The 16343-nt window shown below is 33.6% G+C and overlaps 1 protein-coding gene and 1 long non-coding RNA gene across 2 annotated transcripts; one reads left to right on the top strand and one right to left on the bottom strand.

Moving 5' to 3' along the window:
• Positions 1–5997: 5997 nt before the first annotated feature.
• Positions 5998–7979, top strand: LOC140791046 (uncharacterized). The gene is made up of 2 exons (XR_012109513.1): positions 5998–6372; positions 7315–7979. It is a non-coding gene; the product is annotated as an uncharacterized lncRNA (long non-coding RNA).
• An 870-nt stretch (positions 7980–8849) lies between these two features.
• On the bottom strand, positions 8850–10016 carry LOC140791106 (transcription factor MYB2-like). Its single transcript, XM_073141507.1, has 3 exons — positions 9777–10016; positions 9564–9693; positions 8850–9470 (listed from the first exon to the last, which is right to left on the bottom strand). The coding sequence occupies exons 1-3, from the start codon at positions 9970–9972 to the stop codon at positions 8912–8914; spliced, it is 885 nt and encodes a 294-aa protein (XP_072997608.1). The 5' UTR covers positions 9973–10016; the 3' UTR covers positions 8850–8911.
• Between the last annotated feature and the right edge of the window lie 6327 nt (positions 10017–16343).

Below are 16343 nucleotides of genomic sequence, written 5' to 3'. Positions count from 1 at the left end.
TTCAGTGTCGTTGGAATTCGAATTTAGAAATGCTCGCAACAATATGAATTGCTCCTTACGATCTAAACACAATATCATTAGAGTCGACGCCATAGTTTAACGAATTGATAGCTATTAGAAACCCTAAGTAAGAATCAAATTATGTATATATAAGCGAAATGCAAAAAAAAAAAAACAGAGAGAGAGAGAATGTTATTTTGCATGTGGAAAATATTTATACTTTTTCTTTATCTCTCTTTGTTAATTGGAAGACCTCAAGTATCAAACAATTGGAGTGAGGTGGAAGCGTGTGTTGACCCAAAACAAGTATCCACATGTGATTCATAATTCGACATCACAAAATTCACAAAGTTCCAAGCTATTTCTTGTGACAAATTCAGTAAAACTTTGATATGAATGTTACCTATTGGTTTGCATACATTGCATCTATAATTATGCGAATGGTCATCTGAGTAGGGCTACAAGAAAGACAGAGCTCTTCTTCAACACAGAGCTGGATGAATCAGAAGTAGGCCCTGATTCCTTTGTTATTTAACCAGAATCCAAGATCTCCTCTAGTATTGGTCAACTGTGCTTAGGTTTACTTCACTTCAATGAATTTATGGTCGGGGTTTTGATATACGAATAGAGAATAGAAAATAAAATAATAAAATGAGGTAAAGTGATGTTTGATTAGTGATGCCCCTTCCTAATTAACTAGGAGGAGATCACGCTTTGCACGCTAATTTTCTTACTTGTCTCAATTCGTCAAATATTACTGTTTGTGAATTACTACACTAAAGGAGGAGGAGAGAGCTATAACTTAAAAGAGGATCAAATGTTAAAAGGCTTTTTCTTTTTAATATCAAAGGTATTAGAAAATACGAAGCGTCAGATGTGCGTGAACAAAACGGTGGTGTAGTAGGATCGAATATGTTGATGGTATACAACAGTTGTGATCGATTCGATCACTCCCCAGATCAAATACATAAGAGCGGGCATGATTATGATTGTCAGATTTGCAATGCACATCACATCTTAACCAAACTTAATTCTAAGTCATCTTCCTCCACTCCTAACCAATTCCAATCAATTAGAACCTCTGGCAAGAGTCAAGAAAAGCAAAAGAAAAGAAGAAGAAAAAGAAGAAGAAGATGATGATGAGTGTAATGTAGTAAAATCCTTTCAAAGGCATGCATGCGAATGAAAACAACAAGAGAGCATGATAAGCACTACTCTTTCGAATTATTCTGTTGGAATATATACATATATCACAATCAATTTGATTAGTTGCTAAGTCCAAATCACATCAATAATAGAAGCCCACTCCATCCCTATCAACAATGATGCTCCCTTTTATTAAACGGCCTTATTATTTGCCACGTCAATTATTATTATTATTATCATTATGTTCTTTTTTTGCTACGATTAACTATTCTTTTTTATTTTTAAGGATCAAATCTAGAGTGTGAAGAAAATGTAATATTTTATAAAAATAAATAAGTGACCCTCGTTTTTAAGGGGATATAGACCACCCATTTCTCTACTTCCAAATTGTGGGTGGATATTAAGAGTTTTTGTGTGTAAGCGTCTTTGACTCAAACATCTTTGCATAGATAAATTGTAGTTTAATGTCACTCTTCTTAATCTTTTTGACCTTCAAATGCGTGTAGTCATGTACAATTTTATTATATACTCAAATACCGCTATACTTCCACTTCATACTTTACTAGAATTTGTGGGCACTTTGGGACTTTTACTTCATTTATAAGTATGATTATAGAATCCAAATCAAAATTTTACAAGTGATTAATATTAAAATTATAATATATATTATTATATATATATATTATTGGAATGTTACCTAACAGTTTATTTAATATATTATTTAACGCTATACTAAAATTAGTTTTAGTTTATTAACTAACAGTTTAAACTTTTAAGTCGACTAGTTAGATAACAATTAATAATGAATATTACATTTGTTTAACTAACTTGGGTTTTTAGGACCCAACCACCTCAAATATTTTAGTTTCAAGACTTTGGACTTTAGATAGATATTGGTGACTAATATCAATGGAAAATCCCAAGTGTGAGGCTTTTTAGAAAGTAATATGAGTTTTATCTTTACATCCTAATACTTCTTCACCATAACAAAGACTTGGAGTAAGATACTTCTTCTAAGCGGAAGAATTATTGTAACATTCTTGTGGACTTCTAGTATATTCACTACCTACCCATTATAGTGGATGCTTGTTTAATTCTTTGACAAGAAAACATTAGGTAGCTATTATTAATGTAATCTGAGTTGACTTTTTTTTTTATATGGCAGAATCTTAATTGACTTTTGTATGCCAAAATAACAACTCCAACATTCTAGTTTGAATATTTGAATGGAGCAAAACACTCTGACCAAATACTTAATCAAGCAGATTAAATTTTTGGGTCATGAAATGCTGCAATTAATGCTAACAAAATTCGAGCCATCTTAACTAGTAATGTGTGCATGCCTGGAATTATTTATATTTCAAAATAAGATTAGAGCAAGGACCTCACAATATGAAAGATAACTAAAAATAAAGAAAACTTTTAAAAAATTTTACTATATTTTGTTTATCACTCAACCACTATATATTATTTTTATTGTATAAAAATACTATGAGCTAACTTCAACCTAGGAACAACTAAAAGCATAGAGAATAAAAAAAATTAAAATACCCCTATTTGACCTTGAAATATAATTCCTCTTTTATCTGTTTATCTTAACTTTATAAACTTAATTACTCGAAGGTATTAAGACGACTTTGCATTTAAAAAAAGAAACTGGAGTATTTTTAGATATATTAAAAAGGAAATACAAATTGTATTGTGTTTTGAAAAAAATTTGTCAAGGTATTTAATAAACCTTGCAAGAGATGGATTGATTAAAGCTTAAACTAAGAAACAATTAATCTTTAGAAAGATCATATGAACTACTTATTATAACAATCATCACCAAAGTATTATTGCCTCAAACTATTCATATATAACTAAAAAGAGGGCACATGTGTCTTTTGTGTTTGGTGATGTCTTTTCTTCTAAGTACACAAAAACTAAACGTGACTCTTTTGGTCTCAAACTCTCTAGGGCTATTCATACTACTTTAACAAAAGAAACATTTTGTTAATGAAGCTTGTTGTTACACCACTAGGCAAGAATCATCATAAGCTAAGTACTTTACTAATTATTTTGTTTGTATGCTTAATGCTGGCTCTTTTCTCACCATAACCTTCTCTATTTCTTATACAAAGTGAAAGATGATGAGCATCGCATCCCTCTCATCCCCCCTCCCCCAATTCTTAACGTGTGCTAATTAGAGCATTGACAAATTATATTTGAACTCTTATGTGATTAGGCTTAACTTCAACCAAATTACAACCGTTAAATTCTGTATAGATCCATACTAACGATAGAAATGGTCAGACTACCCTATCATTATTAGCGTCAATATTTTTCGTCATAAGTAAATTAATAAAAGACCAAACTACTGCTACCATCTTCAGATAATACTGTATTTCACATTATCATTAGCAACTTAGTTTAAACCAGAAGGAGATTAAATGCTTAGGTTTAAACTATGTACAGGGTTAAACTGTAATTTACCATGATTACATGGTTATCATCTTTATAGAGACATTTGCAATAGTACTTGGTAGTCCTTGGTTTTGTAGTCAAGTCTTTTGTGCTTTGCTTCTCTTTTTTCTTTCTCGTTGGCATTAATTTTGCACGATCAGTGACGAAGAGTGTGGCGAAGATGATGATAGATCCAAGTGGCAAATGCATCAGTAGTGGAGGCGAAAAGCTAAGATGTTGATGTTTTGGATAGAATTCAAAAGGGATGTTCAACTGAAGCGAGGAAAGAAACTTAGACGATTTGTATTCTTAGGTTGTCTGGATGCACTGCCATCTATCATGATTTAGGTATTCTTTTTCTTTTTCTTCTTCTTCTTTGAAAAGAGAAACTAACCAAAAAAGAAAATCTCAAACTCCCATCTATCATGACAAAGGACTTGCATGGTCGATATAATTGACGCAAAATAGTCTCAAGGCTGCTAATCTTTCAAGTTTATCGACGAAGGGCATGGATGCATATAGTTTTAGAGAGCAAAATGATCCGTACTGTAGATTATTCTTGTGGCATGGGATGCATCGATCATTCATCAACTTTGCACCACTTGCAAAGAACTGACACATGCATGAACTATAACCAAGTTTCTCCTTCAAATGTAGCACATATGGTGAGATCCTGTTGGAGTTGAAGTTTTCCGATGTGATCAACTATGGTAGGTAGAAAGCTTCACAGAGAGAAAGAGAGGGAGAGAGAGAGAGAGAGAGAGGCAAACATTGTGCTGATGTTTGTAAAGTGCCAATAGTGCCATGATGGTGCCAAGTGAATGCTAGAGATAAGGGACCACATTTTTATGTGGAATAGTAAACAACCAAATAGGCCATGAGGGAGAGCCAAAAAGAAGAAGGTTGGGTGAGGAAGAGGCCATGACCCATGAGGGAGAGCAAAAATAGGAAGGTTGGGTGAGGAAGAGGAAGATGAGTAGGAGAGCTCATATCTTTTATTGAGATCCATTTGTATGTATGTGGATAGTGTTATATTTATTTTATGTTCTTTTTTTATAAATATTTGGTTGTAATAACTTTGGTTTTGATTATTAAAATATGAATACGAATGAGGAACAATGCCAAATATTGAAAATAACCTTCATGCTTTAAAAAAAAAATTGTAGGTGTTTATATTTTCTTTCAAAGGTATTTTGATGACTATCTATATCAAGCTTAAATTTGATCTACGTCCCCTCTCATTTATTCCAACTTAGAGTTGGAATAAGAAAATTATTAAAGACGATTATGGGGAGGAGATGTTAACATCAGTACTTATTCGTGAATTAAGTCTTCGGTAAATATATTTTATAATTAAATATTTATTTATGTATATTTTAGTTAAATTTAATATAAAATAAATTATGTGATAATTATGTATAAAATTTTATCATGAATAGAGAGATATGATAAAATTATGCATATTTTCTGAGCAAGATTTATGTTACATTCAACATACTTATTCACAGTTTAGTAAGCAAATACAAACTCTTACATAACTTATTTATAATAATTATTATATTTTATAATTAAATAATCAAATATAAGTAAAATTATAAATCTATATAATTTATATTCAAGAGGTGTGAATTATCGTTAAACAATCTCATGCACGAAATAAACTAGCTAAAACCCATTAATAAGGAATCCCCCATTCATTGATAGGGTTCCTTATTCCAACCAAATGGCTTTTCCTTGTTGAGAATTTTAGAATGATAAATGTACAAAAAATTTGATTATTGACTTAATTTAATCATGAAGAACTCTTGTGTCTATTTAGACTCTATATATAGCTAGGGCTTTGATCATATTGGCCAAAAATTCTTTCAGCCCAAGGGCCTTAAACTCCTTATATTTAATTCCTTAGTCTAATTAGAATAAGTATATTCCATGCCAACTTGGCAAGGCATCGATGCTATAAAGTCTACTTCTTGGATTCAATTCTGACCATTTCAAAATTGTCATTATAATTACTTTTAATAAAATACTTATAACAATACATAGTTTTTGAACCATTTTTAAAAGATTTATACAAGGATAAAATAATCCACTTAAAATCTAAATTTAGTTTTAATTATGATTAGTTAGATTTAACTACGAAATGGAATTTCAATGATAAGTATGATATTTTGAAAAGTTTCAGTAGCATTGAGAGCATTACTCTCATAGTTTAGATCGTAAAGAGGAACTTAAATGATTCATTAAGTAGCAAATCTAATAGCTAATTTTCTATTACAATTGTTCGGATCTAAACCTGAGAATTAAGTGTCACCCGTTTTGATATCCGAACCCGCAAACTTTTCCGGGTTAACGGGTTATTACTATCCACTACCCTTTATTAGAGTGGTAGGAGCCAAATAATTTCGAGATCCTACTCATTGAAGGGTGGTTGCGCCTACTCTCCTTCGATCGATCGACCTCTCTATCTCTTCTAAACATCCAATTCAAATCCAAACTTGCGATCTTTCCCGTTCCAAAATATGCATACCAACCTCTTCTTCTTTCTTCCGTCTCCGATCTTTTCGAGTTGCATAACCATTACATGGTTTGGCAGCGCAAGTCAGCCGCTCAAATGTTCGACGAAATTCCCCTGAGAAGTTTGCTATGTTCTTGGTCGACAGATGTAAGGTTTGTCGCTTGGTTTCAAGTACTGAAGGGCTTGTCAGATTCAGAAACAGCCTTCAATTTTCATCCATGGGCCGAATCACAGCAGTTTTTCGAGCATGAATACTTCACTGTCAAGTAAGTGATCTCTTTGCCATTGGAAAAAGTTCTAAACTTCACTTCACCATCCGAGCACGATCCAATTGTCTTGAAAGATTGGCATGCAATACTTGGCTGGAAATTTATAAGACATAGATATTAAACATTAAGGGCATGTAGAATCCCTGGAACTATAGCCTATGTCCACGTAAACTCTCTGTATTTATAATTAATAAGGAGGTCTATATACTATCCCTAATGTCTAATAGTCATATCTTATTAATTTCGAGCTAAGTATTAGCCGCCAAATTTAGGTCAGTGCAATGGGACATGCTCACATATTGTTGGAGTATTCTTATGCTCAATAATAATGACATTTATTTAATTAAGATATTGTTAACTTCTCCCAAAGGTCAAACATATGTTTACCCTATCTTATAGTCATATATTTAGTCCCATGAATTTCACATTTGACAGCCCAAGAACAAGGTTGAAACCCTCATGACATTGAAGATTGGGTAAGTGAAGCTAAAGGCACAAGCAGTAATATTTGACTAAGTGTCATTAAAACACAAAGCAGCATTAGTTTAAGTGCCACTAAATATAAGTAGAAGCAGTTGGCTATATTATCATTATAATAATCCTAAATATTGCAATGCATAACTCTACCACATCTGCAAGTAGAACAAAACATTTTGCAAGAAAATGCAGCTAAATAGATCTGCTTCAAACTCTGTCTATTGTGATGTGTGATCTAAGTTAATTAGTTTGAAAGTTTATACTAAAGGGGTGAATAATGGGAAATATTTTTAGAAATTGTATTGTTGATTTATGGACCAAGTGAGAAGGCAATATTATTTGGTAATATTCTAATTAAAAATATGCATTGATTTCTATTGTATGAGAACAATATTTGGAAGGAAATTCAAATGAAAGGAGGCCAAATAGTGAGCTCTATGGCTTCATTAATTTCAAATGCAGGACGTGAGATCATTAAAAAGAGAGTTATGCATGCAAATCTCCACCCAAAGACTCCCCCCAGGTAGGTGGCAACAAAGATTGGACGGCAGGAGGGTCAACCCCCGTCTCGTTGACTGAGAATCAATGGGCGGCGCGAAGACCGGAGACCAAAAGACGCCACGTGGCAGAAAGCCCGAGTCCTCGGTATGTCCGGAAAGTTGACGCCATGGCTTTCATTCTATTCGATTTTTTTTTCTTTACTTTCAAATACCATTCCGAGAATATTTCGAAGTGTTTATACTTTACTTTCAAAAAAAAGTTAATTTTTTTCCTATTTTAATATTTAGTTATAAAAAATAAATTAAAAAAGTCTTTCTTGCCTATCAAAATTTCTTCTTAATTATTTATTTAAAATAAAAATAAGAAAGTCACTTTATTAAACTCCACTTTCTAACAACCAAGCATACCTTCAAGAGAAATATTTCAGTGCTTGTGGATTCATTCCGGTGCGATGCATCATCAGATGTATTTCAATGTATTAGTCTTATGTATCTAATGACTATAATTACGCTAGCAAATAGAATTAGTGTGAATGCAATTAGGATTATCAAATGCTACTATTAATGAGGTGGCATCCAATTTGTAACTTAAACATTGTGAAATAAAATTATTATTCTAACAAATAATATTAATTGTTGTGCAATACATTCATAGAACTCTTTCTTTTTTGTTTTATTTATTCTATTTGTTAGGGTTTTTGAACCTTCCCCAGTAGTTCACCGACCCTAATATTGACCATTTAACAGTGATCCAAATTGTGTGCTAAAGAGGGGGCATGCCAAGTTTCTTGACTGCATGCAGAGGAAAAGATCTCAAGAAACAAGAAGTAACATCTTGATGTTACATGATGTTACATTATCTCAGGGAAAATATATTTTACCTCTTTATAGTTAACACTAAATTAGTGAAAAAAAAAATAGAGAAGAAAGAAGGACAGAAAAAAATAAATTAAAAATAAAAATAAAAACAAAAGTTAACTTTCTTTTTTCAGTTCTTTTTATAGATTAATACTAATATTTGAGAAGAAGATGTGACAACTAGTTGTATAGATAATTTGGGCAGCAGCATAGATTCGCCCAAATAAGATAAATAGTAAATTGGATAGAGACCTCCACTGGCTAATTGGGGGTCTCCATGTGTGACATAAACAGGAGAATAAAATACCGTTTTAGTTTATTTGTCATTATTTATCCGGATAATCACCAATCAACTTCTGGGCATCACCGTCAGAATTATCTATCACAAGCCTGACATTTATTGGTCCCCTCGAACCAATAGACATTTTATATTGCAAAACATAAAATACGTTACAATTTAAATCAATCTTACGACAAACTTCGTAAATACGACCCTATTTTTAGCTCAATTATTGATTTGCTGAGCTTATTACACTTAATTTAGAGATAATCTACATGAATCGGCAATACAAAGTAATGCATAGTCGTCAAAAGAATGAGCAAAAAACCCATCAGATAAGCGTTAATCTAGACTTCTATATATAGAGAGAGATAGATATATATATATATATTTGATAATATTGCACAAGTAAACGATCCTTTTAGAGTTGTTGCAGAAACGAATTATCCTCTAAACTCCATAGGTTATCTACCCAGTCTCTGAAATCCAAGTCCGGTAAACCCAGGTTAGAATAACCTCCGGGGCTCGGAAGCGACTCATCCCATCCTCCACCGCACTGAGCTGCCTGCTGGATCCCGTCGCCTCCCAGCATGCCGTAGCAATCGGCGGAGCCGCCGCCATGGGAAACCGGAGGTGACGAGAACTGCAAACCGGCTGTGTCCGACGACGACCACGTCACGCTGGAAATCTCCGGGCTCGGGTTCACCTGCCCGGACTCGCTGACCAGATCCATGTTTTGACACGTGGCGGCCATGGGGACGTTGGCTTCATCGTAGATGGAAGCCCGCGAGCTGCCGGAGTTGGCTGCCTGGATCCTCTCCATGAGGCGAGGCATCCAAAGGTACATCAGGAGGTCCTTGAACTGCTTGCTATTCACGTCGCATTTGAGGTGCTTCGCGTGCTTTTGCACTCTCGTCCTCCAGTAATTCTTAATCTCATTATCCGTCCTCCCCGGCAAGTGCTGCGCTATCTTCGACCATCTGCCCAATTCGGTACAACGTTAGAAGAGGACTAAGTAGTAAATATGGGAAAACTCGAGCGGTAATTTTTTTTTTCTAAAGAAGATTGCTCACCGGTTCCCCCACCGGGAGTGGAGCTCGAGGATGAGGAGCTGCTCCTCGGGGGTGATGTTACCCCGACGGACGTCCGGGCGGAGGTAGTTGAGCCACCTAAGCCTGCAGCTCTTGCCAGATCTTCTGAGACCTAATAATTAAGCTAGTTACGATTCATCCCATGTTCATTATACTTACAGTAAAGTGAAGCTTAGATATCACACAGTTACATACCTGCGCAGCGGGCTAGAGAATTCCAGTTGCCCTCGCCATTAGCGGCAATAGAGTTCACGAGCAAAAGATCTTCTTCGGCCGTCCAAGGACCTCTTCGCATGTCCATCTCCTCATCAGTAGTTGTTCGTATAGTAGTAGAGTAGTTAGAAGCACTTCCATGGTGGTCTGTACCAACTCTGTTGAGGCCCACTTCCATAGCTGATTTAGATCTTGTGGTGCAGTACAAAAGGAAAAAAGGAAGAATAGTAAAGATCGTTGAGGAGGAGCGGGAGAGGGGGTTGGGTTTTTATAGAGGGGAAAAATGAGATTAAGAGGGATGGATGGGATTAGATTAAGGTAATTAAATGGCGAAAAGCAAGTGGAGGCAACTGCTTAATTAGCTGATTAGACTAAAAATAGCGTCAGAAGGGTTTTGAAGTTTGACTAGTCTCTCTCTCTCTCTCTTCCCGATCGCATATTGCACTTTCCTCTGTACTCTGTAAATTGGTAGGTGGCTTTGTCACTTTGAATGTGACAGTAAGTATGGACAAGCCAACTTGATAAGTTAAAACATAACCATGGTTATTCTGGTAATATACTATATGTTTCATTCTTTCTTGAGAGTCGTGAGTACATGTTCAAATAGCGTTTTGATAACAAATAAACTATCAGACTTTAATCCCAATATTTATAATGAATCAAGCTCATAGCCTTCGTCGTCGTGAGTTGGTAAAACCCAACTGATATTAAGATCGATAAAATGAGATATTCACCTTAAACATTCCTGAAGATGATCCAATATGAGTTCTCTCACAAGTCATTAGCAACGTTCACAATAATCTGAGACTCAGTAAAGAGATAGCGGGGATTTATTAGAATATGTTTCTCGTTCTAATACTTTAACTTATACTCTATTTGTATCTTTTCTCTCTCTCTCAATATACATCTATAGACGTAAAATGTGGTAATTAGTTAACTTGTGGCATTCCCAGATATAAAGCATTGTGAATAGATCTAGACATGACTTTGCCAAGACAAAAGTGTAAAAATAAGTGACCCTCGTTTTCAAGGGGAGATAGGCCCCCAAATTGTCTACTTCTAGACTGTGGGTGAATCAAGAGAGTGTGTGTTATTCTGAGCTGAAGCGTGTTTGACTGAAACATCTCTACGTGGATTAATAGTAGTTTAATGTCGCTCTTTTCTTAATCTTTTTGACTTCAGATGCGTGTAGTCATCTACATTTTATTTTATACTCATATATAGCTACACTTCCACTTCATGCTTAACTAGAATTATCAAATTAATGTTAGTTATTAATTACACGCCTTGCTCTCTAAATTAGAGGGATTCGAAGAGTTGAGTTGCAAGATATCTATTCACCATTGCTTTCTGATCAACAATTAATAATAGGCACAGCTGGACTTTAGTGATGATTGTTCTAACTCTAACCAGCAAATATTAGCTAATCTATTATTAGTTCAAATAAATTGAATCTGATTGACTTTTATACAGAATCTGAATTGACTTTTGAATGCCACATTACCTGTGACATTCTAGTTGTTTGACTATCTGAGTGGAGCAAAACAATCTGACCAAATCGATCCTTACACAGCCATATTCAATTTAATTAGGTCAATGCCAACAATAAGTTGGTTCACTTTTGTCTACCAATTTAATAGTTTAATTATTCTAGATATTGATTTCCTTATTCAAAGCTATCAGGTTGACAAACCCTAGTAAAGTTATATGGGATTGTAGTTATTATTATTTCTCGATAAGCTCTGGAATAGAAACAATGGTATCGAATATACTTCAATTGATTCGATGAAGAATATTAGCTTTCGAAGGGACTCATAGCATCTTTGTCTTGATACCACTTGTTTCTTACAGCTTAACACCAACTTGTCGAAGTGTCATCTCGCTTCGTGTGTGATTCGATCTCATTAAGCATCAAAAGAGAGTATAGTAGTACTTATAGTAAATTCGAATACAAAGATGTATGTGAAAGACCCACTTAATAGAAAACAAAAAATTAAATGGCAACAATAACAAAAAAAAATACGAATTTAAAACATCTAGGATAGAACAACCAATGTCTAAGAAATATACTCACTTATACGTACTGCCTAGTACAAAAACTCATACACAACAAACCACAAAAAAATATTTTAATATTTTTCACTATTGTCCATATATTAGCATCTTACTAACATTTAAGGTGTTCATATTGTTTCCCGCTCATATTGTATTGTTCATGTATCATGCACATTCTGCACCTTTATATTGCTCCATGCAACATGGCATCTCTTATTGGAGGACTCCTAGTGTACTCATCATGGATCTCTGTTTTGCAATTTAAAAAACTTGTTTTTTACGTCTTCATCTAAGCATCCAAATTCTATGTATTTGAATGTCACCCTTTCTTAATTCGATGGAGAAAAAAAGAAAAGAAAAGAAAAGAAAGATTGAAGGGTGATGATGAACATTACATCCCTCTCACTCCCGAGTAGCTACAACCTCTTTAATCCTCTCTATATCTTTGTGAGAGCTTAAATATAACTAATCACATGTTCAAAGTCTAAGAGATGCATAGGTAGGAGAAAAAAAAAGAAAGAAAAATCACACTCTACATAGTTATCTTTTTTGTGCTTCAATTTTCTTTTCTTTCGTGGCCACCGTCACTGGTACGGTGGGCTATCGTCGACTTAATTTCTAAACATATATTATTTATTTATTTACTTTTATCGTTAGCCTATGTGAGGTCAACGATGAAGAATATGGCAAAGATGATGATCCAATTAAGTGGCGAATGCATCAGTAGTGGAGGCGAAAAGCAAAGATGTTGATGTGTTGGATAGAATTCAAAAGGGATGTTCAACAGAAGTAAGGAAAGAAACTTAAGTGATTTGCCTTCTTAGATCATCGTCTAGATGCACTGGCATCTATAATGACTTAGGTATACTTTTCTGCATTTCAAACTCCCTACTTGGAATCTTCAAACCGTGGACATAAACGAGGTTGAAGGTTAATTAATAGCTGCGCTACCTACCATGCATCATTTTCGTCTACACTCTTCAATCTCCATTCGAAAGATTAATTAATAACTGACGTGCAAATTAACACCATTCTTAAAGTCAATATATCTTTCTAATCCTTTATGAAGGTTTATATATATATACAAGATTGTTCATGAATAAACATATATATATATATTCATCCTTACTGTAGTTTATTCTGGATGCCACAAGGAATTGGAACACTTTTCTTTTGTAAATGCATCGTGCAGGAACTTTGGCACCCACTTGCAAAGGCAGCAGCTATATTTAAAGCTTTTTCTTGCAACCATCCACTCATAGATTGACACATCATACCAAGAGTGTACAGCCCCTGTCATTTTCCAAGTTTTCTTTTTTCCCTCTCTCTATGTAGCAAGCGTGCTGAGATCCTACCGGAGTTGAAGCTTTTCAATGTGTTTTAACTATGGTTGGTAGAAAGCTTCGCAAAGGAAGAGGAGGAAGAAGAAGAGAGGGAAAAAAAGAGAGAGAGAGAAAAGAAATACAACACTGTTCATGTTTTCTAAAGATCAAACAGAATCAATCAAGAAGGTGCCAACTGAATGCTAGACATTGTTCATGTTTATCCTTATTGATATTAGAATGTTCTCAAAATATTATCAAGATATTTTGAGAATATTATTCATTTTCTAGCACATTATCTCAGTACTCTTCTTTTGTTATTCTCTTTCTGTTTAGTTTTCTTCATATCATTAGATCACCATGGCTTGTTTCTTTGATCTTAGAAACCTCTTCTTGCTGTCCATGCCATTTTCTCTTCTTCGAAGCACACATTTAATCTTCCTCACTGCAAAAGCAATCTACCAAACACTTGTTTGGGAGTTGTTTAATAGGAACACATATAGGAGTCAATCTATATACGTTCCTAAGCTAGAAAACTCATAATCTGAAATCGATGTAGATTATGCAAACAAATTAGATATCTGGGAAGCATCTAATATACAATTAATCCACTCATGATTCATAGTCTATTGCAGGTTTTTGCTCCAGGTTTATATAAGTGTGGAAGCCTTGATGGGCTGCCCTATAAAACATCCATAAAGACCCAATGCATGTATGAATTTTTGTACCGATTTGTATAAATGATGAAATGTAGTTTTCTTCGTTGGGAGGATTTTCTATATATATATTTTTGAGTCTGAGATTACTGTGATTATTTGATTCTTTATATATAACAAGTGATATCAGTATGTCACGGAGAATTCCAACACAAAGATATTACTATCCTCGTAGCCTCCAAAATTCCAGTTCTACATAATTGACACAGTATCTAGCTAGAAGTAAAATGGACCAGACATAAAGGCCCAAAACTCTTGAGGCTCAAAGGATCTATTGGCCCATTGGCCTTTTATTACAAGGGTAATCAAGTAAATAAAAATAAGAAAACTAAACCATAATAAGCTTTATTGTTACGATCTGACCACATAGGTTAAGTCGAGTCAAGTTGGTTAGTTAGTTTTATCTTATTATTTTGAATTTTAAATAAATCAAATAATTCGTATGTGTATCCGATCTACTAGGACTCTACTCATATAAATATGAGTAGTTAGTTATGCGTTAGAGGAGTTAAATTATTTTATTATCTCATCTTTATCTTTTACCGTAGTTATTAGATTGTCCTTATCTTTCTAGGAGTATATCATAACAGTCATCTTATCTTAGGGCTGTCCACCACACTCCAACAACCACCGCAACGTCAGATATTTACTATTTTGCCCTATTTTACTCTACTATTTTATTAATATCTTTTCATCTAGATGTTGGATTCTCGTGAAACTAGATCCATTAGAAGCATAACTTCTGAAGCTACCTTTATATAAATTTTCATAATTTTTTTACGCCCAGATCGAACTATATCTGAACAGTAACACTTAATATGCATTACATCCCAGCACCAATGACAAGAAAGCATTAAAAATAATTCGTATGTGGATCTACTAGGACTCTACTCATATAAATAGGAATAGTTATGTGTTAGGGGAGTTAAGTTATTTCATTATCTCATCTTTATCTTGTACCGTAGTCGTTAGATTGTCCTTATTTTTCTAGCAGTATATCATAGCAGCCATCCTATCTTACAGCTGTTCACCACACTCCAACAACCGCCGCAACGTGAGATATTTACTATTTTGCCATATTTTACTTTACTCTACTATTTTATTAATATTTTTTCATCCAGATGTTGGATTCTCGTGAAACTAGATCCATTAGAAGCATAACTTCCGAAGCTACCTTCATAGAATTTTTTACAATTTTTTACATCTAGATCTGAACGGTAACACTTAACGGGCATTACATCCCAGCACCGATGACAAGAAAGCATTAAAAAAAAGTTTTAGAAACAGTTGAATATTCTATTAATTTAAATACATAAACTATTGCCCATCAAAAACACCCGGAGCTGTGCAGTATATATATTTATTCTTTTGACTTGATAGTGAGAGCATTTTAAATTGTTTTATACCTATGTGTATGATTGCCTCCAATTAAAAAAAAAGAAAATTTAAATTGAGATATTTTGATGATAAAACCATGCAGGATAAACTGTAAATGATTATAAAAATGAAATACAGGATTATTTTAATCAATTTTCCTAACTTTAAAAGGGCAAGTCCACTATTTTCTTTTCATTAATTACCTTGGGAATTATTAACTAATTAATATAAACACAAGATGTTGTTAATGTCCTCTAAGTTACAGCAATTTTGTTACATATATATAAAAAAATTACAAGATAATTTTTGGCAGCATACATGCGCCTAATTATGATAAATAGTAAATTGGATTGAGACCTCCACTTGCTAAGTGGGATTGTCCACGTGTGACACAAACATAAGAACAAAATACCCTTTTAGTTTACTTGTCATTATTTATCCTGATAATCATTAATCAACTTCAACATCATCATCATGAGCATTATGTGTCACTCTCTAGGGTTGTTATGGATCCCCCCACCCCAATGAATCTTATGAACCAATACAGATGCATTGACATCTTATATTTGTTTGAGTGAATTAATATATATATATATATATATATATATCTTACTATAATTACTAAGGGAAATATGAAATAATTTATTAACTTTGAAAAAACGTGGATCTTTATGTATGCTCTGATACTAATTTAAATATTTATAATTATATATAAACTAAAATATGGGATCTATGGTATGCGATTAATAAAATAAACATGAAAAATAAAGTATGTAAAGACTATTGCAGACACGAAATAATTTATGTGGAAAAACTTTGAACTGCATAAAAAAAATCTAAATTTGGATCAAAGTAACCAGTAAAATTTATAATAATTATAAAAAGCTTATATATCGTCCGTCGATCCCCACGTTTGTTCTTCTAGAGCTGAGGAAGACGTACTGAATTGAGAGTGATTTACTGTGTTCTATCCAAAGCTATGTGTTCTCTAATAAATCTCAATAAGATAATCAAAAGATATATATATATATATATATGACTTATTAGGATTATGTTACAATCTCCATAAATATCTCTTC

The sequence above is a fragment of the Typha latifolia genome, chromosome 6, assembly GCF_019914945.1.
Source record: "Typha latifolia isolate L0001 chromosome 6, TyphaL0001v2, whole genome shotgun sequence".
Lineage (NCBI taxonomy): Eukaryota > Viridiplantae > Streptophyta > Magnoliopsida > Poales > Typhaceae > Typha > Typha latifolia.
This window is presented reverse-complemented; position numbering and strand designations above follow the sequence as displayed.

Excerpts from the sequence above, each read along its gene's own strand:
- LOC140791106 (XM_073141507.1), bottom strand. The coding sequence starts at position 9,972 with ATGGAAGTGGGCCTCAACAGAGTTGGTACAGACCACCATGGAAGTGCT. Across the intron at positions 9,694-9,776 it reads TTCTCTAGCCCGCTGCGCAG|GTCTCAGAAGATCTGGCAAG; the intron begins GTATGTAACTGT and ends CTTAATTATTAG. Across the intron at positions 9,471-9,563 it reads CACTCCCGGTGGGGGAACCG|ATGGTCGAAGATAGCGCAGC; the intron begins GTGAGCAATCTT and ends CGAATTGGGCAG.